At 44.1% G+C, this 26,655-nt stretch overlaps 1 protein-coding gene across 8 annotated transcripts in view; it reads left to right on the forward strand.

Annotated features, from left to right (window-relative positions):
- LOC126428440 (epidermal growth factor-like protein) overlaps positions 1-16,966 on the forward strand; it is a 163,066-nt gene extending 146,100 nt beyond the window's left edge. For all 8 annotated transcript variants that reach the window (XM_050090368.1, XM_050090367.1, XM_050090370.1 and 5 more), the window contains one exon: positions 15,349-16,966. In XM_050090368.1, the coding sequence (XP_049946325.1) occupies positions 15,349-15,446 (98 nt within the window). In that variant the 3' untranslated portion in view covers positions 15,447-16,966. The remainder of the gene's footprint in view (positions 1-15,348) is intronic.
- The last annotated feature ends 9,689 nt before the right edge of the window (positions 16,967-26,655 follow it).

Below are 26,655 nucleotides of genomic sequence, written 5' to 3' on the forward strand. Positions count from 1 at the left end.
ACGCAGCTGATATCCGTTTGACCTATGGCAGCGCCATCTAGCGGGCCAACCATAGCGCCATCTGGTTTCCCTTTCAAGCTAGACAATCTTCGTTCTTTGTAGTTTTTTCGTTTGACGCTTATTTAGTGAGATATTTAGCCAGGTCACGATCAATGGACCACCCTGTATACATAAATGATTTGGTGGACAGGGTGTACAGTGAGTTGAATGGCTGTAGGAAGATACAAGACGGCTTACACAGAACATCTAGTTGGTGTGATGAATGGGAGCTAGCTCTAAATGTGTAATAATGTAAGTTAATGCTAATGAGAAGGAAGAACAAACCTGTAATGTTCGGATACGTCCGCAGCTCGTGGTCGTGCGGTAGCGTTCTAGCTTCCCGTGCCCGGGTTCGATTCCCGGCGGGGTCAGGGATTTTCTCTGCCTCGTGATGACTGGGTGTTGTATGATGTCCTTAGGTTAGTTAGGTTTAAGTAGTTCTAAGTTCTAGGGGACTGATGACCATAGATGTTAAGTCCCATAGTGCTCAGAGCCATTTGAACCATTTTTGTTCGGATACAATATTACTAAGGTCGTGCTTGACACAGTCAAGTCGCTTAAGGGGACACTGTACGTGAAATTCGTTGAAATTTGACATTTTCTGTTTTTTACTCCATAATGTACTTTGGACTTTCCTGAATATTTTCGTATATAATACATTAAAATCAGACAGTTGTGAGCCCTTCAAATAATATTTTGAATGTTGACGTGTGACTGTCAAATTTCGCGGCTACGCATATACTGACACAGTTGAGCAGCCATATCTTGGGAACTACACAGTCTAGAAAGCTGTGAATTGCTTTGTTTTGTGCCTACTGCTACGTCTCAGAAGTTGGCATTACGAATAAACAAATCAGTCCTTTGTTCCTGATGTTAGGTTTCGAAGAAACTCGTGTGATTATCGGCTATTTTTGTAATAAGCTAACGTCTGTTGGTTTTTATACGCAAATAAAATGACTAACCGTAAAAGTAACTTCAAGAAAACGAAAATTTAGAGAAGATTAAAAGAACTGTGTAGAGAATTTTCTTTCATCCGAATATCAACCGATGAAAAGTCATGTCATGCTTTGTGTCCACCTCCACCAAATACATGGTGTAAATATAGGCAAGCTGAATTTTCTGGCACCCCGCATGAATTTACACATAAACATTCTCTTCCTTTGGCAGTAATGTAGGCAGTGAAAACTGATTACAGAGATTTGGCCAATCCTGAGCTGCTGCAGAAGTGTTTACATGGTAAGACCCAGAATGTGACTGAGTCCTTCAATAACGTTGTGTGGCGCCGTGTGGCTAAAAATGTATTTGTTGGCCTTACGACTCTAAAGTTAGCAGTGTCTGATGCTGTAATAACTTTTAATGGTGGAAACTATGAAAGACTTAATGTTCTGGAAAAGTTAGGGGTAGGATTTGGACAGAACATAGCTAAAGGACTGCGGAAACTGGATGAGCTTCGTGTACGTGATGCAGAATTAGCTGCTCAGCAAATGGCAAAAGAAGCAAGAAAGAAAAGCTCTGGGCTGTTACGACACTGAAGAAGATACAGACTATGCGCCAGGGCAATTCTAGTGCATAAAAAACGCAGAAATGTAAGTCTGTGTAAGAATTTGTAATAAAAAAATGTTTTAAACCTCAACATCTCTGAACTACATTGTTTGCAATCACGTAACATTCCGCCAGTGCGGACGGTATTTGCTACGTGGTACATTACCCGTGCTAAAATGGACCGTTCACCGATTGCGGAAAGGTCGATGTCGTGTTGATGTATGGCTATTGTGATTAAAATGCCCAACGGGCGTGTGCTAGGTATGCTGCTCGGTATCCTGGACGACATCATCCAAGTGTCCGGACCGTTCTCAGGATAGTTACGTTATTTAAGGAAACAGGAAGTGTTAAGCCACATGTGAAACGTCAACCACGACCTGCAATAAATGGTGATACCCAAGTAGGTGTTTTAGCGGCTGTCGCGGCTAATCCGCACATCAGTAGCAGACAAATTGCGCGAGAATCGGGAACCTCAAAAACGTCGGTGTTGCAATGCTACGTCAACATCGATAGCATCCGTACCATATCTCTATGCACCAGGAATTGCATGGCGACGACTTTGAACGTCGTGTACAATTCTGCAACTGGGTACAAGAGAAATTACGTGACTATGACAGATTTTTTGCACGCGTTCTATTTAGCGACGAAACGTCATTCACCAACAGTGGTAACGTAAACCGGCATAATATGCACTATTGGGCAACGGATAATCCACGATGGGTGCGACAAGTGGAACATCAGCGACCTTGGCGGGTTAATGTATGGTGCGGCATTATGGAAGGAAGGATAATTCGCCCCCATTTTATCGATGGCAATCTAAATGGTGCAATGTACGCCGATTTCCTACGTAATGTTCTACCGATGTTGTTACAAGATGTTTCACTGCATGACAGAATGGCGATGTACTTCCAACATGATGGATGTCCGGCACATAGCTCGCGTGCGTTTGAAGTTGTATTGAATAGCGTACTAATGGTAGAGACATGAAATTTTGACAGCATGCGAAGTGTGAGATTCGACACATATGGAACTAGAACAATTAAAATATCCTAAGTTGTTGTTTTTTATGTTCATTTATTTACAAAATTCTGTCAAAAATTGAGTGTTTGAAAAAAAAAGATAACATGCCGCACAATACAATTTTAGTAATAATTCTAGTTCGGTGTATATAGATAGGTGCATTTAGTAATGCCGGCCGGTGTGGTCTAGCGGTTCTAGGCGCTTCAGTCTGGAACCGCGTGACCGCTACGGTCGCAGGTTCGAATCCTGCCTCGGGCATGGATGTGTGTGAAGTCCTTAAGTTAGTTACGTTTAAGTAGTTCTAAGTTCTAGGGGACTGATGACCTGAGATGTTAAGTCTCATAGTGCTCAGAGCTATTTGAACCATTTGAACCATTAAGTAATTATGGAAAATTGTAAGTTGGTGTCTTAAAAAGTTTCCAAGATAATGTGTCACAAAATTCGATAATTTAGCATTAGCAGCATGGGACATACAATGTCCCCTTAACTATCTGGGCTTAACGTTGCAAAGAGATGTGAAATGGAATGAGCGTGTGAGAGCTGTGGTAGGCAAGGCGGATTGGTCAACTTCGATTAATTAGGAGAATTTCAGAAAATAGTTGTTCACCTGTAAAGGAGACTGGATATAGGTCGCTGGTGCAACCTATTCTTGAGTACTGCTCGAGTTTTTGGGATCCGTACCAGGTCGGACTGAAGGAAGGCATTGAACCAATTCAGGGGCACGCTGCTGGATTTGTTATCAGTAGTTTGCAGCAACACGTAGCTCTTACGGAGATGATCCGCGAACTCAAATGGGAATCCCTGGAAGAAGGCTACGTTCTTTTCGAAGAGCAATGTGAGAAAGTTTAGAGAACCGGCATTTGAAGGTGAGTGCCCAATCATGCTATTGCCGTCAACATATACGGGCCATTAAAATTGCTACACCACGAAGATGACGTGCTACAGACGCGAACTTTAACCGACAGGAAGAAGGTGCTGTGATATGCAAATGATTAGCTTTTAGAGCATTCACACAAGGGTGGCGCCGCTGGCGACACCCACAACGTGGTGACACGAGGAAAGTTTCCAACCGATTTCTCATACACAAACAGCAGTTGACCGGCGTTGCCTGGTAAACGTTGTTGTGATGCCTCGTGTAAGGAGGAGAAATGCGTACCATCACCTTCCCGACTTTGATAAAGGTCGGATTGTAGTCTATCGCGATTACGGTTTATCGTATCGCGACATTGCTGCTCTCGTTGGTCGAGATCCAATGACTGAATATGGAATCGGTGGGTTCAGGACGGTAATACGGAACGCCGTGCTGCATCCCAACGGCCTCGTATCACTAGCAGTCGAGATGACAGGCATCTTATCCGCACGGCTGTAACGGATCGTGCAGCCACGTCTCGATCCCTGAGTCAACAGGTGGGGACGTTTTCAAGACAACTACCATCTGCCCGAAGTTGGACGACGTTTGCAGCAGCACAAACTATCAGCTCGGAGGCGATGGCTGCGTTTACCCTTGACGCTGCATCACAGACAGCAGCGCCTGCGATGGTGTACTCGATGACGAACCTGGGTGCACAAACGGCAAAACGTCATTTTTTCGGATGGATCCAGGTTCTCTTTACGGTATCATGATGGTCGCATACGTGTTTGGCGACATCGCGGTGAACGCACATTGGAAGCGTGTATTCGGCATAGCCATACTGGCTCATCACCCGACGTGATGGTATGGGGGGCGATTGGTTACACGTCTTGGTCACCTCTTGTTCGCATTGACGCCGCTTTGAACAGTGGACGATACATTTCAGATGTGTTACGACCCGTGGCTCTACCCTTCATTCGATCCCTGCGAAACCCTACATTTCAGCAGGATAATGCACGACCGCATGTAGCAGGTCCTGCACGGGCCTGGGTACAGAAAATGTTCGACTGCTGACCTGGCCAGCACATTCTCCAGATATCTCTCCAATTGAAAACGTGTGGTCAATGGTGGCCGAGCAACTGGCTCGTCACAATACTCCAGTCACTACTCTTGATAAATTGTGGTATCGTGTTCAACCTGCACGGGCAGCTGTACCTGTACACGCCATCCAAGCTGTTTGACTCAATGCCCAGGCGTATCAAGGCCGTTATTACGGCCAGAGGTGGTTGTTCTGGGTACTGATTTCTTAGGATCTATACACATAAATTGCGTGAAAATGTAATCACGAGTCAGTTCTAGTATAATATATTTGTCGAATGAATACCCGTTTATCATCTGTATTTCTTCTTGGTGTAGCAATTTTAATGGCCGGTAGTGTACATTGCGCTTAAGGAGCGAGAAGATAAGATACGAGAAATTGAGCTCATTCCGAGGCATGTAGACAGTCGTTTTTCGCTCGCTCTATTTGGCAAGTGGAACAGGGGAGGGAATGACTAGTAGTGGTACATGATATCCTCCGCCACACACCGTACGGTGGCTTGCGGAGTATCTACGTAGATGTAGATCAAACTTCCTGCAGATTTTCATCACTTTACCCGGCAATTACACGATAATCTTTCATTGCATTCGGAACTGACGTCCATCACCGAAGTCAGTATGACATATTACCCTCCACAGCTCAGCCGACTCTGACCCTACCCCCCCCCCCCCCTATAGCTTAGACTCCCACCCCCCCTCAATGGGCACGCATAAACTCCTGCATTCTTTGCAGCAGGAAGCGACACGGACTGGGAATGTCATTTTCAGGAATTTCTTGCCATGCCTGAAAACCACACTGTGTCAGTACATGACAACTACTGGCTGGAAGCCGACGTCGAAGAATATGTCTGACCATCGCTTCTCAGACGCATTCTATCGCAGTGGTTCCCAACCATTCTGAGACCGTTACCCTAAGTGCAATCAGGTATTAGCTAGTATCTTACTTACCTCCGTCCCTCGCCCTCCTACAACCACCCCCACCCCACAACCTTTCCTCCCACTATCTTATTACTAGAACAGATGCTCCAGAATGACTGCTTATAATAAGAAATCTTTATTTATGAAAGACTGTTTCGGCATTTGCCGCCATTGTCAAGTACGTTTAGACCAGTGGTTGCCAAACTGGGGTAATTACCCCCTGTGGGGTAAAATGACATTTTCTGAGGGGTAAAAACTGAACAATTCGATTCCGTTTCAGTCACGAAACTAAATTATTTTTAAAAGATCATTACTATAACCAGAATTCTGTAAGACAAATATTGATTACGTAAGTTATCAATAATTACTTTTTCTCAAATGGCTGTGAGCACTATGCGACTTAACTTCTGAGGTCATCAGTCGCCTAAAACTTAGAACTAATTAAACCTGACTAACCTAAGGACAACACACACATCCATGCCCGAGGCAGGATTCGAACCTGCGACCGTAGCGGTCGCGCGGTTCCAGACTGAAGCGCCTAGAACCGCTCGGCCACAGCGGTCGGCTTACTTTTGCTCAGTTAGTAGCATTAATGCGATGAAGGTTACAGGTTCGTCACATTGTCCTCCCAGTACACATACATGTTGTGCTTTGTCCTGTACATCACTGATGATAACAGTGATTTATATACACTATGTGATCAAAAGTATTGGAAATTTGTGGTAACGGCTTATGGGACCAAACTGCTTAGGTCATCGCTCCCTAAGCTTACACACTAATTAATCTAACTTAAACTAACTTACGCTAAGGACGACACACACACACACACACACACACACACACACACACACACACACACACACACACCTATGTACGAAGGAGGACTCTAACCCCCGACGGGGGCAGCCGCGTGGACTGTTAGAAGACGCCCTGGACCGCGCGGCAGATCAAAAGTATCCGGACACCCCCAGAAACATACGTTTATGATATTAGGTGCATTGTGCTGCCATTGGAAAAATGTTGTGTGGAGTAACGAATTACGGTACACAATGTGACGATCTGATGTCAGGGTGTGGGTATGGCGAACGTCCGGTGAACGTCATCTGCCAGCGTGTGTAGTGCCAACAGTAAAATTTGGAGACGGTGGTGTATGGTGTGGTCGTATTTCTCATGGAGGGGGCTTGCACTCCACGTTGTTTTGCGTGCCACTATCACAGCACAGGCCTACATTGATGTTTTAAGCACCTTCTTGCTTCCCACTGTTGAAGAGCAATTCGGGGATGGCGATTGCATCCTTCGTCACGATCCAGCACCTGTTCATAATGCACGGCCTGTGGTGGGGTGGTTACACGATAATAACATCCCTGTAATGGACTGGCCTGCACAGAGTCCTGCCCTGAAATCCTACAGAACACCTTTGGGATGTTATGGAACTTCGTGCCAGGCCTCACCGACCGACGTCGATACCTCTCCTCAGTGCAGCACTCCGTGAAGAATGGTCTGCCATTCCCGAAGAAACCTTCCAGCACCTGATTGAACGTATACCTGAGAGAGTGGAAGCTGTCATCAAGGCTAAATGTGAGCCAACACCGATGGAGGGCGCCACTAACTTGTAAGTCATTTTCAGCCAGGTGTACGGGTACACTTGATCACATAGTGCACATCGAAGAGGTACATTACATCTCACGGCTGAACGAAACGTCGAGGAACATAACGCGAGGTGATAACCGTAGAAGTATTTTTGTAGGGAGACGGGATGGGCTCCAACAGGAATCGGGATCCCTCCAGCTGGTACAGTTCATTTCTGGAAAACGAAAGATCACGGCTTCAAATCCCCGTCAAACTGTAAACTAAACTTTTTGTTCTCCCTTTACGTAGCTTTTAACTCTCAGTAATGTCACGATATGCCAGGAATGAGTTGTCTTTAGAATTATGCGATAAACAGTAGGTCCCCTGTCCTTTGTAGCTGTATGCTAACTGGCGTGTGTTAGACACACACAATTCGCCAATGTGCTTTCCTTTTGGAAAACTTTCACCAGGCGGCAGACCATCCCTTTTAAGGGACTCCAGCCACGCAGGCCATACACAATATTTTTTAAATTTTTATTGAGAGAGATACTGCCTATATACACTTCTGGCCATTAAAATTGCTACGCTACGAAGATGACGTGCTACAGATGCAAAAATTAACCGACAGGAAGAAGATGCTGTGATATGCATATGATTAGCTTTTCAGAGCATTCACACAAGGTTGGCGCCGGTGGCGACACCTACAACGTGCTGACGTTACGAAAGTTTCCAACCTATTTCTCATACACAAACAGCAGTTGACCGGCGTTGCCTGGTGAAACGTTGTTGTGATGCCTCGTGTAAGGAGGAGAAATGCGTACCATCACGTTTGCAACTTTGATAAAGGTCGGATTGTAGCTTATTGCGATTGCAGTTTATCGTATCGCGACATTGTTGCTCGCGTTGGTCGAGATCCAATGACTGTTAACAGAACATGGAATCGGTGGGTTCAGGAGGGTAATACGGAACGCCGTACTGGATCCCAACGGCCTCGTATCTCTAGCAGTCGAGATGACAGGCATTTTATCTGCACGGCTGTAACGGATCGTGCAGCCACGTCTCGAGCCGAGTCAACAGATGGGGACGTTCGCAAGACAACAACCATCTGCACGAACAGTTTGCAGCAGCATGCACTATCAGCTCGGAGAGCGTGGCTGCGGTTACCCTTGACTCTGCATCACAGACAGGAGCGGCTGCGATGGTGTACTCAACGACGAACCTGGGTGCACGAATGGCAAAACGTCATTTTCTCGGATGAACCCAGGTTCTGTTTACAGCATCATGATGGTCGCATCCGTGTTTTACGACATCACAGTGAACGCACATTGGAAGTGTATATTCGTCATCGCCATACTAGCGTATCACCCAGCATGATGGTTTGGGGTGCCATTGCTAACACATCTCGGTCACCTTATGTTCGCATTGTCGGCACTTCGAACAGTGGACGTTACATTTCAGATGTGTTATGACCCGAGGCTCTACCCTTCATTCGATCCCGGCGAAACCCTACATTTCAGCAGGATAATGCACGAGCGCATGTTGCAGGTCCTGTACGGGCCTTTCTGGACACAAAAAATGTTCGACTGCTGCCCTGGCCAGCACGTTCTCCAGATCTCTCACCGATTGAAAGCGTCTGGTCAATGGTGGCCGAGCAACTGGCTCGTCACAATACGCCATTCACTACTCTTGATGAACTGTGGTACCGTGTTGAAGCTGCATGGGCAGCTGTACCTGTAAGCTCCATGCAAGCTCTGTTTGACTCAATGCCCAGGAGTATCAAGGCTGTTATTACGGCCAGAGGTGGTTGTTCACCCAAATTGGGTGAAAATGTAATCACATGTCAGTTCTAGTATAATATATTTGTCCAATGAATACCCTTATATCATCTGCATTTCTTCTTGGTGTAGTCATTTTAATGGCCAGTTGTGTACTTCTGTAAACGCCCTGGAATCTCATCTTATCTTCGTGGTCCCTACGGGAAAGAATATGGTGCTGGCAACAATGACCGAGCAGTTTGCCTCGAATACAAGGGTTGAAAAAACATGTGGAAACACGGCGAGAAACACCTGCTTGAATGCTAGCTAGATGCTAGCCAAGGCTGTAGATTGCGCTGTTGTAGCTGACCAAGAATGTCAGCTGTGCGGTGTCCTCAGTACGCTGCAAGTTTCACAACAGTATTCTGTGAGGTTGTGAGTGCGTTACGTCGGAGATAAGTAAATTCTGACGTAAGGGAACTGGTGGTGGGGCAAGGTATCCGAAGTGTTGAGGCGATCCAAGAGGCATCGTTTCGATTTATACTGCATAAAGGAAAAACGGAGAAACATCATCCCCTAGGTCACAACGCGGACCAAATAGTGTGTTGAGTGATCAAGAGGCCGACAGCTGAAAGTCACTGGGGAACTGAATGTCGCACTCGCCAATCGTGTGAGCATCAAAAGACGGAGGGAACTCCGTAAGCTGGGAATTACAGGGTGTGCAGGAATTACAAAACCACACTTCAGTAATGCAAATGCTCATAACAGGAAAACGTGATACCGAAGCTATCCATAAAACGTGGACTGTGAAGCAATGGAAGAATCTAATACGTTCGGATGAGTCTTGTTTTACATTGTTCACAACTTCTGGTCGAGTTTATGTCCCAAGACTAAATCATGGCGGCGGTTCGGTGATGATTTGGGTAGTCGTATCGTGGTTTCCCATGGGCCCAGTGGGTACTCTGCAACGTCGCATTGCTACAGAGGGTTATGTGACCATTTTTGGCTGATCAAGTCCATCCCACTGTTCAGTGTTCGTTTTCCAATGGTGTTGGAGCGTTCTACATTTACGTCTACATCTACATGGATACTCTGCAAATCACATTTAAGAGCCAGGCAGAGGATTCATCGAACCACCTTCACATTTCTCTGTTATTCCAATCCGGTATAGCGCACGGCAAGAACGAACACCTATATCTTTCCGTACGAGCCCTGATTTCCCTTATTTCATCGTGGTGATCGTTTCTCCCTATGTAACTGGGTGTCAACAAAACACTTTGGGGTTCGGAGGTGAAAGTTGGTGATTGGAATTTCGTGAGAAGATTCCGTCGCAACGGAAAACGCCTTTCTTTTAATGATGTCCAGGCCAAATCCTGTATCTTTTCTGTGACACTCTCTCCCATATTTCGCGATAATACAAAACGTGCTGCCCTTCTTTGACCTTTTTCGATGTACTCCGTCAGTCCTATCTGGTAAGGATCCCACACCGCGCAGCAGTATTCTAAAAGACGACGGACAAGCGTAGTGTAGGCAGTCTCCTTAGTAGATCTGTTACATTTTCTAAGTGTCCTGCCAATAAAACGCAGTCTTTGGTTAGCCTTCCCCACAACATTTTCTGTGTGTTCTTTCCAATTTAAGTTGTTCGTAATTGCAATACCTAGGTATTTAGTTGGATTTACAGCCTTTAGATTTGATCAATTCATCATGTAACCGAAGTTTAATGAATTCCTTTTAGCACTCATACACGACAGGGCTCTGTTCCCACAGCTCTCACCGTCGAGAACTTTTATTGTGAGTACGAGGATGAATTTTAGCATCTCCTCTGGTCACGACAGTCACCAAATCTTAACGTTATTGAGCCTTTGTTGCCAATTTTGGACAGAACTGTGCGCCGTCGCTATTTATTACCTCGATCTTCGTTAGCCGACCCTTGCCACTTTCTTGGAGGAAGAATGGTAGAAGATTCCACTGAAAACAATACAGTTCCCGTTTTTATCCATTCCGAGACGACTAGAAGCTGGTTTGAATGCCAACGGGTTTCTTACACCGTATTAGACATGATAATGGGCTGTGTTTGTCGTGTTTCCTTATTTTCGTCTAGCTGTGCATTTTCCTCTAATTTTACCCCGAGCATTTCCATTGCACTTCCGTAAGGGGTTTAGTGATCAGTTACGAAAATAGCTGTGCGTGTCTGAATTCATTCATTGTTCGTCCCCATGCTTGCTTAATGACGACGCCAAATGCTTTAGCAGTAATCCATAGTAAAGTCGACGCTTGCATCATAACAGAAGCATTCAACTTTTCTGTCGAATGTAACTTTTCCTTTACACTTCTATACGACTGAACTCACGCGTCTGTATCATTTCTTAGTGTTACGTCTTCGTGTTACCACTGATCTCGCAGTCGGGTGCTGTCTTTGTGTCGGAACTCGATGCACAGTTAAAAAAGTCGCTAATAAGCACGCCTAGTAGAAATACAGCCACACACATCTGCGATACCATATGGCCTTTTCATCAGCGATTATAACTACGCAAACAGGAGCCCAACAAGACATAATTTGTAAGTGTTGGCATGACATTATCGATATTAAGTGTGTTGCCTTGAAATTTTATGACTGTTTCGACGCTGTGTGCGGACGAAACTGCTACTTATTAAAACAAATTGGCCACCCAGTGTTCTATTAGCGTGAAGTGACATTCTTTAAATCTTGAGAGGTCGCTGATTCAGTTGGTTGGTTAGTTGGTGGGTTAAGATATTTGTTGTTTATTTTCCTCCATTTTGTTAGTTTTCTTTATTTTTATTCCTTTATTGATCTTTCCTCTCTTCTCCGTTCTATTTTTCTTGTTGTTACACCCTTGTGTACTTCTTCCAGATGTTTATTTGTCCTTTTATGTTTTTGTCATTTATTTTTTGTTTCTTGCAGTTATTTTGTTTTGTGTGTTTCTGTCGTTTTTCTCTGTTGTTCATTTAGATTATCTGATTTTTATATTTTTCATTTTTTGTTTATGTATTGTTTGTGCTCTTTTTACTTGTGTGGTTCAAATGGTTCAAATGGCTCTGAGCACTATGGGACTTAACAGCTGTGGTCATCAGTCCTCTAGAACTTAGAACTACTTAAAGCTAACTAACCTAAGGATATAACACACATCCATGCCCGAGGCAGGTTCGAACCTGCGACGGTAGCAGTCGTGCGGTTCCGGACTGAGCCCCTAGAACCGCTAGACCACTGCGGCCGGCTTACTTGTGTGTTGTTTTCTTCTTTTGAGTTGCTTTTGTGGTGTGTTTTTCGTTTGTGTGTTGTTTTTTGTGTTGCTTCGTTGTTGTTCTATTGCTTTATAGTTTGTGTATTGCTTTCTTGCTTTTGTGTTGTACAGGGTGACCTAAAAAGTTCGTTAACTTTTGGAAATGCACAAATTCACGGAATAATGTAGCTGGGTTTATTAAAACAAAGAACAAGCCCAAAAACTGGTCAACAGATGGCACTGGGCAGCAACACGTCAGTGACGTCACACGAGAATCGTGTATAAAACGAGCTACAATGACAGGAGGAGTCTTCTGGCCGCACATGGGGTCTGGACCCCTCCACCATCCTCCACACCTATAAATCCCTCATCCGCCCCATCCTCTGTTATGCCCATCCCACCTGGATCGCCGCCCCTCCTACCTTCTACAAATCCCTTCAAATCCTGGAACGCCATGCACTCCGCCTCGCCTATCGCATCCGCCTCCCACACCCCATGCGGATCCCCAGCCTTTCCCACCCCCATCTGCTGCCGCACCTGTACACCTGCATCCCACCCACTCTCCATCTTACCACACTCGATACCCTTGCCCAAGGTGGCTTCCGCCAACTTCCCCTCCCGGATGATGCCCTCCTCCTCTCCATCCACCCTTCCTACCAACTTTGATCCTCCCTCCCTCCTCCTGTGTCTTGTTCCTATGGGCACCCTCCTTTCCTCCTCACTTCTTCCCTCCCTCTCCTCCCCCCTCCCCAGGCTTCCACCCCACCCCCCTCCCCATACCCTCTCGCCTCCCCTTCCTTTCTTCTCTCCACCTGGCATCATTCCGACCCTCCTGTATTCCCCTGTGGCAACTCCCACCTTTTTTTCGTATAACAGTGTGTTGATAGTGCGCCGAAGATCGCCATCATTGTGTTAGTGTTCTCTTCATCTTACAAGGGGAGGCCGCCAATTGTGAAATTCAGATTCGATTCATACTGCGCATAATAAAAGCTCATGGCCAGAGGTGTAATGTGGCAAAGCACCAAGATGCACTTCTCAGCCGTTGTCGAGAAAATCGACAGTTAAAAGAAACCGTTGCGGTGAAATACTCTCTACGATTAATAATTTTCTACAGCGTCGTGGCGCAGCGGTAAGCGCTCGGGTTCGTAATCCGAAGGTCGCCGGATCGAATCTCGCGCCATGCAACCCTTTTTTTGTATTTGTTTTTTGTAATTTATATATATATATATAATTCCCGGCAATCAGTTGCAACAATTATGCATATAATAAGTTGTTGAAAGTCGTTTGTCGTGCAAAAACTGGCGACTTCGAACATCATTATGTTTTCCGCAAACAGAGTTGTATTTCACAAATGTTATTAATTGTCTTCATAATGTTAACCACGTATAGTTAACGGAAGACGTAGTAACGGTATTCCGAAACGAATACGTATAGCGTAAGTCAAACGTTTAGAATAGAGACCCCACGAACACAAATTTGCTGCGGCATGTATGAAATATAAACTCCGTTACTCGCTCGTTACACTTGAAGGACAGATTTTGAATGGGCCGAAACGAGCCACCGCATAACAGCGTAGTTGCCTGCTAACTTCGAAAGAAGGTAGATGCGGTCCCTAGCGCAACTTATAACATCGTCGAAAATCAGTACGGACGGGAGAGCTTTGGTACACCCTCTTAAAAAAACGGAAAAATGGAGGCGGTACAATTGGAGAGCGATCCGCCTTCACCAGTATGCATAAGCAATTCATTAATATATATATATATATATATATATATATATATATATATATATATATATTAATTACAAAAAACTAATAATAAAAAAAATGCATGGCGCGAGATTCGATCCGGCGACCTTCGGATTACGAACCCGAGTGCTTACCGCTGCGCCACGACGCTGTAGAAAATTATTAATCGTAGAGAGTATTTCACCGCAACGGTTTCTTTTAACTGTCGATTTTCTCGACAACGGCTGAGAAGTGCGTCTAGGTGCTTTGCCACATTACATCTCTGGCCATGAGCTTTTCTTATGCGCAGTATGAATCGAATCTGAATTTCACAATTGGCGGCCTCCCCTTGTTAGTGCAACAGTCTTTCTTCTTCAGTGCCCCTACGTTCATGTGTTCAACCGTCTGTCTACGTTTGTGCACTGAGCTGACCTTCCTTGTGCGACCAGTGCCTTCCGTGAACGACTTCGTTTCTTTTTCATTTGTATGTCTCCTGTTTTTATCCTACGTGTACATCTGTTTTTATGCCTTCCAGTTTCTTGTATGTTTTTTCTGTGGCCGAAGAGCGGCGTGGTTAGGCCGTTGCTGGCCTACCTTTGTAAAGGTATGAAACAACAATAAAGAAAAAAACAGGAGGAGTCACATCATGCCTAGCCTGGCTGATAAACACTTGCTGGAGAGAACGACTTTGATGCAGGATGGCGCCCCACCCCGTCTTTCTACACGCATGAAAGATCACTTGCGCACTCAGTTTGGTGAGGATCGCGTGCTGAGCCGCCACTTCCGTCATTCATGGCCTCCCAGTTCCCCGGTCTCAATCACTGTGATTACCGGTTGTGGGATTCCTAAAGTCACAACTCTAATGTAATTGTCCAACCTTCATTAGGGATGCTGAAAGACAGCTTCACACTTTTCTCACCATACTCACTGATATGCTGTACAGTGTTCTTCACAACATCGTCCCTCGACCAGAGGTGGTGGTGATGAATGACGGCGACATGTTGGCCATTTGTTATAAACAACATCACATTTGTTAGAAATCAATTGTTACGCTAATTATTACTTTTTCATCATACAACATGCCATTTGTTGGCCATTTTGTGCAGTTTCTTTAGCCGGCCGCTGTGGCCGAGCGGTTCTAGGCGCTTCAGTCCGGAACCACACGGCTGCTACGGTCGCAAGTTCGAATCTTGCCTCGGGCATTGATGTGTGTGATGTCCTTCGGTTAGTTAGGTTTACATAGTTCTAAGTCTAGAGGACTGATGACCTCAGATGTTAAGTCCCGTAGTGCTTAGAGCCATTTGAACTATTTTTTTGCACTTTCTTTTTGGTTTCAATAACATCCACGTCATTTCAAGCGTGACTGTCAGGTTTTGTCTCTCTTACTACATTATTCTGTGATGTATTGAATTTTCAAACGTTAACAGAGTTTTGGGTCACCCTGTATACCGCTGATTTTGTGTTGTGGTTTTTTAATTGTTTTTGTGGTTTCTTGGATTTCGGGTCGTTCAGTGTCCTCTTCGTTCGTGTTTTTTGGTTGTGTGTCTGTGTCGTGGATAACAAAAGACTCCGCTTACGCCGGTGTTGCAGGAGAGGACAGCTACACGAATCCCGCCTTCGGAGGCGACGGGCGGCACCAGTACGAGGTGCAGCTGCTTGAAGAGAGCAACGTCGACAGCGAGGACTGAACCGCTGCACGGCTGCACTACACTACACCGAACTAAACCACACTACACTAGCGACGGCCGGAACCGTAGAGGGCAACAGTCAGTGGTGGTCACCGTTAAGTAACCGATTATGAGTGTATATCTCCGATTTGCAATGAAGCGAGCGAACGCGTGCGCGCAATTTCCCATTACTATGCTGGAGACTGTTATAGACTAGCGGCGAACACGTAGCACTGTTGCGAAGCACTGCCTGGGTGTTGTCAGTGAGTTTCGTGCCGGAAGCAGAGCACACGTTTGCAGATAAATGTTTTTTTTTTCTGTATCTATGATGTAACGCAAGTGACAAATTCATTTGCGTGTATTTAAAAATATACCGACTGCAGCAGTTAAGTGCTTTAATTCCGGTGAAACGCTACATTTTAGCCTTCAAAACCATGTATTTATGAACTGCGATGGTAATTTAATTTCATATTCAGAAACATTTAGCGTAATGACATCTAGTTGGGCACTTGTTCTGAACATATTTCTTAATGTATATATCGTTTTTCATGGCAACTGAATAATGGATGATGAGGCAATATTATTTCATAAAATAAGTGTACGTATTCCTATTGAAACATGGGTTTCTCTAAGGACAGTGAAGATTTGATTAGATGCTCTAATTACAAGCACTGGGATCATGAAGAATGTGCTGGTTGTTCTCTTATAAGCAGTGTATGTTAAGATTCTGTCAAATTATTTAGGAAAATCACTACAAAAATAGTGGGATTCTCAACCTATGCAGCAGTCACTGAATTCTGTAACAAAAGAAAAATTGTTGATTAAAGTGTAGTTCTGCATAAAGGAGAAGCGAGAGGCATGACAATACCGTACTCCCATTCGTGACTGTCGAAGATGAGACAACAACATAGCCAACGTGTTCTGCAATAAGTTCAACACTCATCATAGCTTCGTCAAAATTAAAATTACGTCAGCAACAGAATGAACAACAAAAAGTAAAGAAAACCCAAAGAAAGTGAAAGACACGTGATAACGAGGAGCCATTACAGAACGGAACTGTTGGAAATCAAGCTGAAGAAAGATAAGCACATCAACAAGGGAAAAAGGAAGTCAATGGTGACGAAAGAAAGGACTAAAAGATCCAGACCTGCTGAAATAAATAATAAGAAATCGCAGGCGCAATAAGGAAATGATCCGGTGAGTGCAAGAAGGAGCGTTATGGGGATTAAAGTGAAGAAGACAAGGACACAGAATATTCGTATTGAAACGAGAGTTTCTCTAAGGGCAGTGAAAGTTTGATTAGATGCTCTAATTACAAGCAGTGAGCCCATTAACAATGTGCTGGTTATGACGCACATGATGACATGTTTGTGTGTGAAAATTGTATTAATACTTTAGAACTTAATTTGACTTAGAATATATGACAAGTAATACTGTGTAACTAGGAAACTGAAAGTATATCAACATTTTGCGTAATGTGGTGAATTATTAATATATTGAAATATTTTTCTCAAATTTAAATATATTTAATTCTACAACTACGTTTCTTATTCGTTCTAGAATCTCTTCTTCGTCACACTTTCCCAAAATCTTCATCTGAGCCTGATTTTTCTATTTTCTCTGTCCCTGGTCACTTTGCTCAATCTATAGGGCAAATTGGCCATTTTGAAGACTTTCACTCAGATTCACTTTTCTTCGGCAAATAGACGATTTGAAAAATAATGCAATTGTGTTATGGTTACAGGAAGTATCACATGTATATTTCAGATGCTTACCTATGAAATGAGATGAGAGGAAAAACGTTTTCCCTAGGTTGGCAACATCACGCAGCTACCTCCTAACTTGCACTTTGGAGCTTGAAGTGTGCGTTTGTTTACCTCTGGTGTGACACTGCTGATGCGCTAATTGTGAGCGAAATGTGTGCGTAGCCATATGGTTTTTTGGCAGTGACAGAATTGATCATGAACGTCAGTCCTTTGATGTTTATGGTGCATGTTAAATACGTTCTGAATTTGGACACTCTTGCAATAAAGCGACCTTTTTGGAGGACTTCTATTCGTCAGTACGTATGGTAGCTTTTGACTCAACTTCAACAGCTATGTACACTCTAAGAAAAATAATTTTTAAAATTATAAAAAAAGAGGAAAAAACACAGACCAGTCGAAGCTTGAACGTAGAACTTTAAGTTGGAAATTAGATCTTTGGAGAGTGTAAAGTTGCGAGATTACAAACCCTTTCCAATCTTCGCTCTAAGACAAAAAAAAAAAAAAAAGAAAAACGACACATCATGAGGCACTTACCCGGAAATGGGGAGATGTCTGCACATAAAGTGACAAATACATTGTTACAGTTTCAGGAAAAGAGCTTCGCAAATTGAGCAGGTCTATGTCGCAATAGTACAATCTCTGGCCCTTATGCAAGCAGTTATTCCGGTTGGCACTGATTGGTAGAACTCTTCGATGTCCTCCTGAAGGATATCGTGCCAAACTATGTCAAACTGGAGCGTTAGATTGTCAAACTTCCGGTGTAGTTGAAGGGCCCTGTCCTTGAAGGCCCAAATGTTCTCATTTGGAGAGAGATTCGGCTATTTTTCTGGGCAAGCACAGAGATAAGCTGTGGAAACTCTCGCCGTGAGTGGGCAGTCAGGTTTGTACCCTACCGCTGCAAGGGATCTACATCTACATCTACATGATTACTCTGCAATTCACATATAAGTGCTTGGCAGAGGGTTCATGGAACCACAATCGTACGATCTCTCAACCATTCCACTCCCGAACAGCGCGTGGGAAAAACGAACACCTAAACCTTTCTGTTCGAGCTCTGATTTCTCTTATTTTATTTTGATGATCACACCTACCTATGTAGGTTGGGCTCAACAAAATATTTTCGCATTCGGAAGAGAAAGTTGGTGACTGAAATTTCGTAAATACATCTCGCCGCGACGAAAAACGTCTTTGCTTTAATGACTTCCATCCCAACTCGCGTATCATATCTGCCACTCTCTCTCCCCTATTACGTGATCATACAAAACGAGCTGCCCTTTTTTGCACCCTTTCGATGTCCTCCGTCACTCCCACCTGGTAAGGATCCCACACTGCGCAGCAATATTCTAACAGAGGACGAACGAGTTTAGTGTAAGCTGTCTCTTTAGTGGACTTGTTGCGTCTCCTAAGTGTCCTGCCAATGAAACGCAACATTTGGCTCGCCTTCCCCACAATATTATCTATGTGGTCTTTCCAACTGAAGTTGTTCGTAATATTAACACCCAGGTACTTAGTTGAATTGACAGCCTTGAGAATTGTACTATATATCGAGTAATCGAATTGCAACGGATTTCTTTTGGAACTCGTGTGGATCACCTCACACTTTTCGTTATTTAGCGTCAACTGCCACCTGCCACACCATACAGCAATCTTTTATAAATCGCTTTGCAACTGATACCGGTCTTCGGATGACCTTACTAGACGGTAAATTACAGCATCATCTGCGAACAACCTAAGAGAACTTCTCAGATTGTCACCCAGGTCATTTATATAGATCAGGAACAGCAGAGGTCCCAGGACGCTTCCCTGGGGAACACCTGATATCACTTCGGTTTTACTCGATGATTTGCCGTCTATTACTATGAACTGCGACCTTCCTGACAGGAAATCACGAATCCAGTCGCACAACTGAGACGATACCCCATAGGCCCGCAGCTTGATTAGAAGTCGCTTGTGAGGAATGGTGTCAAAAGCTTTCCGGAAATCTAGAAATACGGAATCAACTTGAGATCCCCTGTCGATATCGGCCATTACTTCGTGCGAATAAAGATCTAGCTGCGTTGCACAAGAACGATGTATTCTGAAACCATGCTGATTACGTATCTATAGATCGTTCCCTTCGAGGTGATTAATAATGTTTGAATACAGTATATGCTCTAAAACCCTACTACAAACCGACGTCAATGATATAGGTCTGTAGTTCGATGGATTACTCCTACTACCATTCTTAAACACTGGTGCGACCTGCGCAATTTTCCAATCTGTAGGTACAGATTTATCGGTGAGCGAGCGCTTGTATTTGATTGCTAAGTAGGGAGCTATAGTATCAGCGTAATCTGGAAGGAACCTAATCGGTATGCAATCTGGACCTGAAGACTTGTCTCTATTCACGTCTTCCCTGGTGAACGCGGCTCAGTTGGAAGCGGGACTCATCACCAAAGACAGTCCTGCTCCAGCCAATGAGATTCCAGGCCGAAAACGTGTCTGGAGGCGCCGCAGGCAGCGGTCGGATACCAACCTCATTGTCGCCCGCTATCAGATCCGATAAGCAGGAGTTATGGTCTGGGATGCCATTTCTTTTCATAGCAGGACACCTTTGGCTGTCATACGTTGTACTATTACAGCACGGTGATTTGTAGAGGATATTCTAGGCCCCGTTCTGAAGCCCTTCATGGTAAGCCATCCTAGGCTTACATTTCAGCACGATAATGTCCGCTCGCAAATAAAGAGTGTTTCTACAGCTTTTCTTATTGCTTGCCTAACGCTGCCTTGGCAAACAAGGCCGGCGAATTCCTCCACAGCTGAGAACGTTTGCATCGCTACGGGCGTGGCCCTCCAACCGGATCGTCATTTTGATCATGTAATGCGCCAATTGGACAGAATTTTTCACAACATCGCTCGGGAGACATCCAACAACTCTGCGAATTAATATGAAGCCGAATAACTGCTTGTATAGGGCCAAAGGTGGACCAGCGCGTTTTTGACGTGCTCAGTTTGCTCTTGAACAAATCATCCAATTTTTCTGAAAGCGTTATCATTTATCTGTCTGTACATGTATACCACACTTAACGTTTTCCGCCCCATTCCGATAATTCTTGTGTGGTGCGCCTTTTTTTCCTTCTTCTTCTTCTTCTTCTTCTTCTTCTTCTTCAACTTACTTCTCTTCTCGTGAAATTCGTAAGTGTTAGTAATCCCGTATCTGTACTATCTCCAAAGACCTCATTTCAAACTTTTAAGTTGTATGTTCAGGCTCCGAATGATACGAGATGTTTATTTTTCCTTTGACGTTACTGTAACTGCCTCCTCTTCTGAATTGTCGTAGGAGGTAGAAAGTTCTGAAGTACAGTATGATTTGCATTCGAAGTTAACTCAACATCTTTGAATGTATACCAGTTTAACACGAATGTGTCGTATAAAATATTTCGTTCACGAACGCTGCGCTGAAGTTGTCATTATTTCCCAATTAATTGATGTAAACATTTCCTCATACATGTACCTGTCACTTAACACAGTGTTCATTAAAAGTGATACATTTGCTTCATCTCTCAATCCAGCTTTCGAATGCTGTTTTAAAAAGGTAATCCTCTAGTGTATCCTGTAGAATCCCTTTCTTCACATCCAATTTCAGTTCTCCATTGTAGCAAACAGGCACAAGTTGCGGGGCTTCAGAGCATGGTGAGTTTGAGAACCACTGGCTAGTCTGGTTTTGTTGTTTATCTCTTCTTCCTTCCTCCATCCCCCCCCCCCCAACGCCCCTCCCCCCCCTCTCTCACCCTCTCCCACTACGGGTGAGTTGTCTACGTTTACCGGTTCCTAATTTGTGCCACTGCTAAACCTGCACCTAATTTGCTACTCGACATTCAGTGAGATCAGCGTGACCAACGTGCTTTCTGAACCCACACTGTCAGATACGAGTTCTGTTTGTTAAGGAACAGATCGCCTGAGGACATAATTGGTTTTGTTGTAATTTTCATCTAGCTTTTTCTTTACGTGGCAAAGAAAATTACTGCTATAAGGGAAGTATCAACATAGGTTTATTTATGGTAAATATACTTTAAACAATCTTAGTTTTCCGGCAGTCAGATCTGTATTCGTAGTGGTTCGCTTGTAGGAAAGTGACAAAGAGAAAATGGTGACGTTGCCTATAATGTAATCTGGGTCTGCCAAGAGCGTGTCTCCTGCGTAGCAGGGCCCGGGCAACTTGCAGAGCAGGTCGGTGATGCGGGTAGCCGTGATCGCAGGCGAAGGTGTCGCATACGTCAGCTGTCATACCCCTCAAATCAACACGATTCTGGCATAGTGTCATAGACAGTTATCGTGTTGGAAGATGCCAATTCCGATAGCAATTGTTGTAGAATATTAGAACATATTCTGAGGTATCTTGAACAGAATGACCTCCTCTATGCCAACTAGTATGGATTTCGTTAACATCCATCATGTGAAAAAACCCAACTCGCACTTTTCTCGCATGACATACTGAAAGCTATGGACCAAGGCAATCAGGTAGGTGCTGTATTTCTTGTTTCCTGAAGAGCATTTAACTCGGTATCACACCTACGCTTATTGTTAAAAGTACGATCACATGGGGTATCAAGTGAAATATCTGGCTGGATTGAAGACTTTTTGGCAGGGACGACGCAGGATGTTATCTTGGATGGCGAGTCATCGTCAGATGTTGATGCAGCTTTGGTTGTGCCTCAGGGAAGTGTGTTGGGACCCTTGCTGTTCATATTGTACAGTAATGACCTTGCAGACAATATTACAATATTAATAGTTAGATCAGGCTTTTTGCAGATGATGCAATTATCTGTAATGAAGTACTATCTGAAAGAAGCTGCACAAATATTCAGTCAGATGTTGAGGAGATTTCAAAGTGGTACAGAGATTGGCAAGCTCCTTCATATGTTCAGAAACGTAAAATTTTGCACTTCAGAAAACGAAAAAAAACATTCTTCCTAAGACTACAATATATCAACGAGCGTGTTAGAATCGGCCAAATCATACAAATACCTGGTTGTAACACTTTGTAGGGATATGAAATGGAATGATCTCATAGGTTCAGTCGTGGTGAAGCAGGTGGTAGAGTTCGGTTTTTTGGCAGAATACTGGGCAAGTGCAATCAATTTACTAAAGAGATTGCATGTAAATCAGTCTTGTGACCGGTTCTAGACTACTGCTAGAGTGTGTGGGACCCATACCTAACAGGACTAACAGTGGATATTGAATGTATACAGAGAAGGGCAGCACGAATGGTCACAGGTTTGTGGGACTGTGTCACAGAGATACTGAAGGAACTGAATTGGAAGATTCTTGACGATAGATGTAAACTATCTCGAGAAAGTCTATTATTAAAGTTTAAAGAACCAGCATTAAATGATCACCTTAAGAATAAACTGCAGCCACCTACATAAAGGTAGCATAGGGATTGTGAAGACAAGATTAGAATAATTACTGCACGCACAGAGACATTCAAACATTCTTCCCGTGCTGTTTACGTGAATGGAACAGGGAGAAAACCCAATAACTGGTACAGTGGGACGTACCCTCAGCCATGCACCTCGCAGTGGTTTGCAGATTATATATATATAACATCGAGTATAGATTTAAGTGTTAGGAAGTCGTTTCTGATAGTATTTGTATGGAGTGTAGCCATGTATGGAAGTGAAACGTGGACGATAAATAGTTTAGACAAGAAGAGAATAGAAGCTTTCGAAATTTGGCGCTACAGAAGAATGCTATAGATTACATGGGTAGATCACATATCTAATGAGGAGTTACTGAACAAAATTGGAGAGAAGAGAAAATTGTGCCACAACTTGACTAGAAGAAGGGAGCCGTTGGTAGGACATATTCTGAGCCATCAAGGGATCACCAATTTAGCATTGGAGGGCAGCGTGGAGGGTAAAAATCGTAGAGGGAGAACAAGAGATGAATACACTAAACAGATTCAGGAGGATGTAGGTTGCAGTAGGTACTGGGAGATGAAAAAGCTTGCACAGGATAGAGTAGCATGGAGAGCTGCATCAAACCAGTCTCTGGACTGAAGACAACAACAATAACAACAACAACATTTACTAGATCTCTTTCACTTAATTCTGTCTAATGAACTTGTCCCTAAAGTTTGTCGGTGCTTTTTTGGAACACCCTGCATATGCAGACATCATCTGCAAATTTTAGTACATGAATACAGAGGCCAAATACGTTTTCCAGATATGCTACAAATATGGCATACAGGAAGAGAAGAGTCCATATAAACTGTTGTCTGGTTTTCTAACGTAAGTTCTATGGCTTAAACAATTTTAAAGAAAACGAGGCCGAATAGTAGGACACCTAGGAGTCTAACTTCTTCAAAAATAAGATAAGTCAACAGAACCATACGCTCGCTTTTTGTGTATCGTGACGCTTATGTTTGTTATTATCTGTGAGGTCTTGCTCAGACTAGTTTCGACATAGTGATGCAGGATCTTTAGCAACCTCTTTGGCTGATCACAGTGACTAACTTAAATCTCTGGCGAGTCAGTTTGCTCTCGACCAACAGTATACGTACTCATTTGAAAGTGATTAACCATTATTCTCGGTCAATTCTTGCCCCAATTTAGAGTGTTAAATTCGAAGAGGCATTTCGTACTGCGTTCTGATGTTGAGAGGGAAGCTGCTTCTGTATGTCGGAGGTCCACGATGCTTAGCAGACATTGCAATGAATCAGGAAGAGGGTGAGATGAACTCAGTTTATTTACTGTGATGGGTATTAGTTTCACGTGGCGAGGTCAGTTAAGGAACGTTTACTTCTATTACTCTACAAGTAGGTATCATGTGTTTCCGCAAAGTGTAGTAGGTGCTCGTACGTTGCTATCACGAACCGTTTGGAAGCTGGTGATTGCATCCCATATTGCTTTACCTAACTCCGTGCTGTTATAAATTCAAAAGCGTTAACCGCTCCTGAAGTGTAACATTAATTTTTCAAGGAATCAGGACTTCATACACTATGTGATCAAAAGTCTCCCGACACCTGGTTGAAAATGACTTAACAAGTTCGTGGCGCCTTCCATCAGTAATGCAGGAATTCAATATGGCGTTGGCTCACCCTTAGCCTTGATGACAGCTTCCAATCTCGCAGGCTGGAAGGTTTTTTGGGGAATGGCAGCCCATTCTTCACGGAGTGCTGCACGGAGGAGAGGTATCGATGTCGGTCGGTGAGGCCTGGCACGAAGTTGGCGTTCCAAAACATCCCAAAGGTGTTCTATAGGATTCAGGTCAGGTCTCTGTGCGGGCCAGTACATTACAGGGATGTTATTGTCGTGCAACTACTCCCCCACAGGCTGTGCATTATCAACAGGTGCTCGATCGCGTTGAAAGATGCAGCCGCCATCCCCGAATTGTTCTTCAACAGTGGGAATCAATGTAGTCCTGTGCTGTGATAGTGCCACGCAGGGCAACAAAAGGGTGTAAGCCCGCCCCATGAAAAACACGACCACACCATAACACCACTACTCCGCCCTGGCAGATGACGTTCACCGGCCATTCGCCATGCCCACAGCCTGCCATTGGATCGCCACATTGTGTACCGTGATTCGACATTCCACAGAACGTTTTTTCACTGTTGAATCGTCCAATGTTTACGCTCCTTACACCGAGCGACGCAGTCGTTTGGCATTTACCGGCGTGATGTGTGGCTTATGAGCAGCCGCTCGACCATGAAATCCAAGTTTTCTCACCTCCCGCCTAACTGTCATAGTACTTGCAGTGGATCCTGAAGCATTTTGGAATTCCTGTGTAGTGGTATGGATAGATGTCTGCCTATTACGCATTACAACCCTCTTCAACTGTCGGTGATCTCTGTTAGTCAACAGACGAGGTCTGCGTGTAAGCTTTTGTGCTGTACGTGTCCCTTCACGTTTCAACTCCACTATCATATCCGAAACAGTGGACCTAGGGACGTTTAGGAGTGTGGAAATGTCGCCTACAGACGTATGACACAAGCGACGCCGAATCACCTGACCACGTTCGAAGTCCGTGAGTTGCGCGGAGCGCCCCATTCTGCTCTCTCACAATGTCTGACTACTGAGGTCGCTGATATGGGGTACCTGGCAGTAGGTGGCAGCACAATGCTCCTAATATGAAAAACGTATGTTTCTGGCGGAGTCCGGATACTTTTGATCACATAGTATACTTCTTATGCTGTTGGTATCGCTCAAAAAGTTTCATCTTCAAATTCTAATTAAATTATCCCTATGGGGCTGTAAACGTATTCTCTTGTACTTAAAGTGAACATATTGATTATTAAACTCATTTAGTACAAACTACCTTTATCGAAAACCATATCATTTCTTGCACTTAATCTACTTAAAAGTGCCACGCTGTCTGTTCGACATCTTGCTGACTTACATAAGTTAATTACGAGAGCTAAAGTCACTCTGATGAAAGGCCACTGGATTGCAGAACTGGTGCTGGGAGTCATAAAAAAGAATAAAAAAGGATTTCTCGTTTTGCTTAGCAGGTTTCAGGTGCTGACAAAAGGTAGGTCGTAGTGTGCTAGAAGATGCCGTGTTACATCGCCTCAGTTAACAAGTGCAATGTCATACGCGAAGGGAACTAGGACTTTTGATGCTGTTTCTGGTAAGTAACTATTTTCTAACTTCTGTTTTTATGTCCACACAAACGGTGAGACTAACCCTCTCCACAGTTGAACGCTATAAGCCATTGTCCAACACATGGTTAACGTAATATATTCCACCTACACAGCAGAACACTTGCGTCATACATGCAATATTGAAACAGCGAGGTCTGAAGCACTTTGCCACGGTTCGTGTAGCTCCCCCAATAGGAAGTTTGAGTCCTCCCTCGCGCATGGGTATGTGTGTTGTCCTTAGCGTAAGTTAGATTAAGCAGCGCGTAAGCCTAGGGACTGATGACCTCAGCAGATTGGTGCCATAGGAACTTACCGCCGCCGCCGCCGCCGCCACCACATACAATATTTAGATATGCAGGCCCTCATTTATTTCTGTTGCCCCGAATTTATGAAAGTAAGTGCCATATGACTAATTTCGACTTACTTTCAAGTCTGACCGCGTTACTAGCTTTATTCTCTTGGGCATTACGGGGTGGTCAAAAATATGGAAACACCAAAGCACAACACACGACCATAACTAATACGGTGTAGAAAACCCGCTGACATTCGAAACAGCTTCCAGTCGTCTCGGCACGGATAAATGCAGGTCCTGTATGGCTTACGGGGAAAATCTTAAACCAGACTTCCTACAAAAGCGCTTTTTTGGGGTACAAAGTTGGCTTAGCTGTACCTCGTGGCGTTTGTATTATCATGAGGGATACATTTGTCATCTCCAGTGACGCTTCCGCAGCGTGCCGCCGACGCCATACGTTGCGTGTGGTGAATCGATTGGCTTTGTTTGTCTTCAGTAATCTGTTACAAATATTATTCGATGGTCGACCAGGGATGGTTAAGAGCG

The sequence above is a fragment of the Schistocerca serialis genome, chromosome 12, assembly GCF_023864345.2.
Source record: "Schistocerca serialis cubense isolate TAMUIC-IGC-003099 chromosome 12, iqSchSeri2.2, whole genome shotgun sequence".
Classification (NCBI taxonomy): domain Eukaryota; kingdom Metazoa; phylum Arthropoda; class Insecta; order Orthoptera; family Acrididae; genus Schistocerca; species Schistocerca serialis.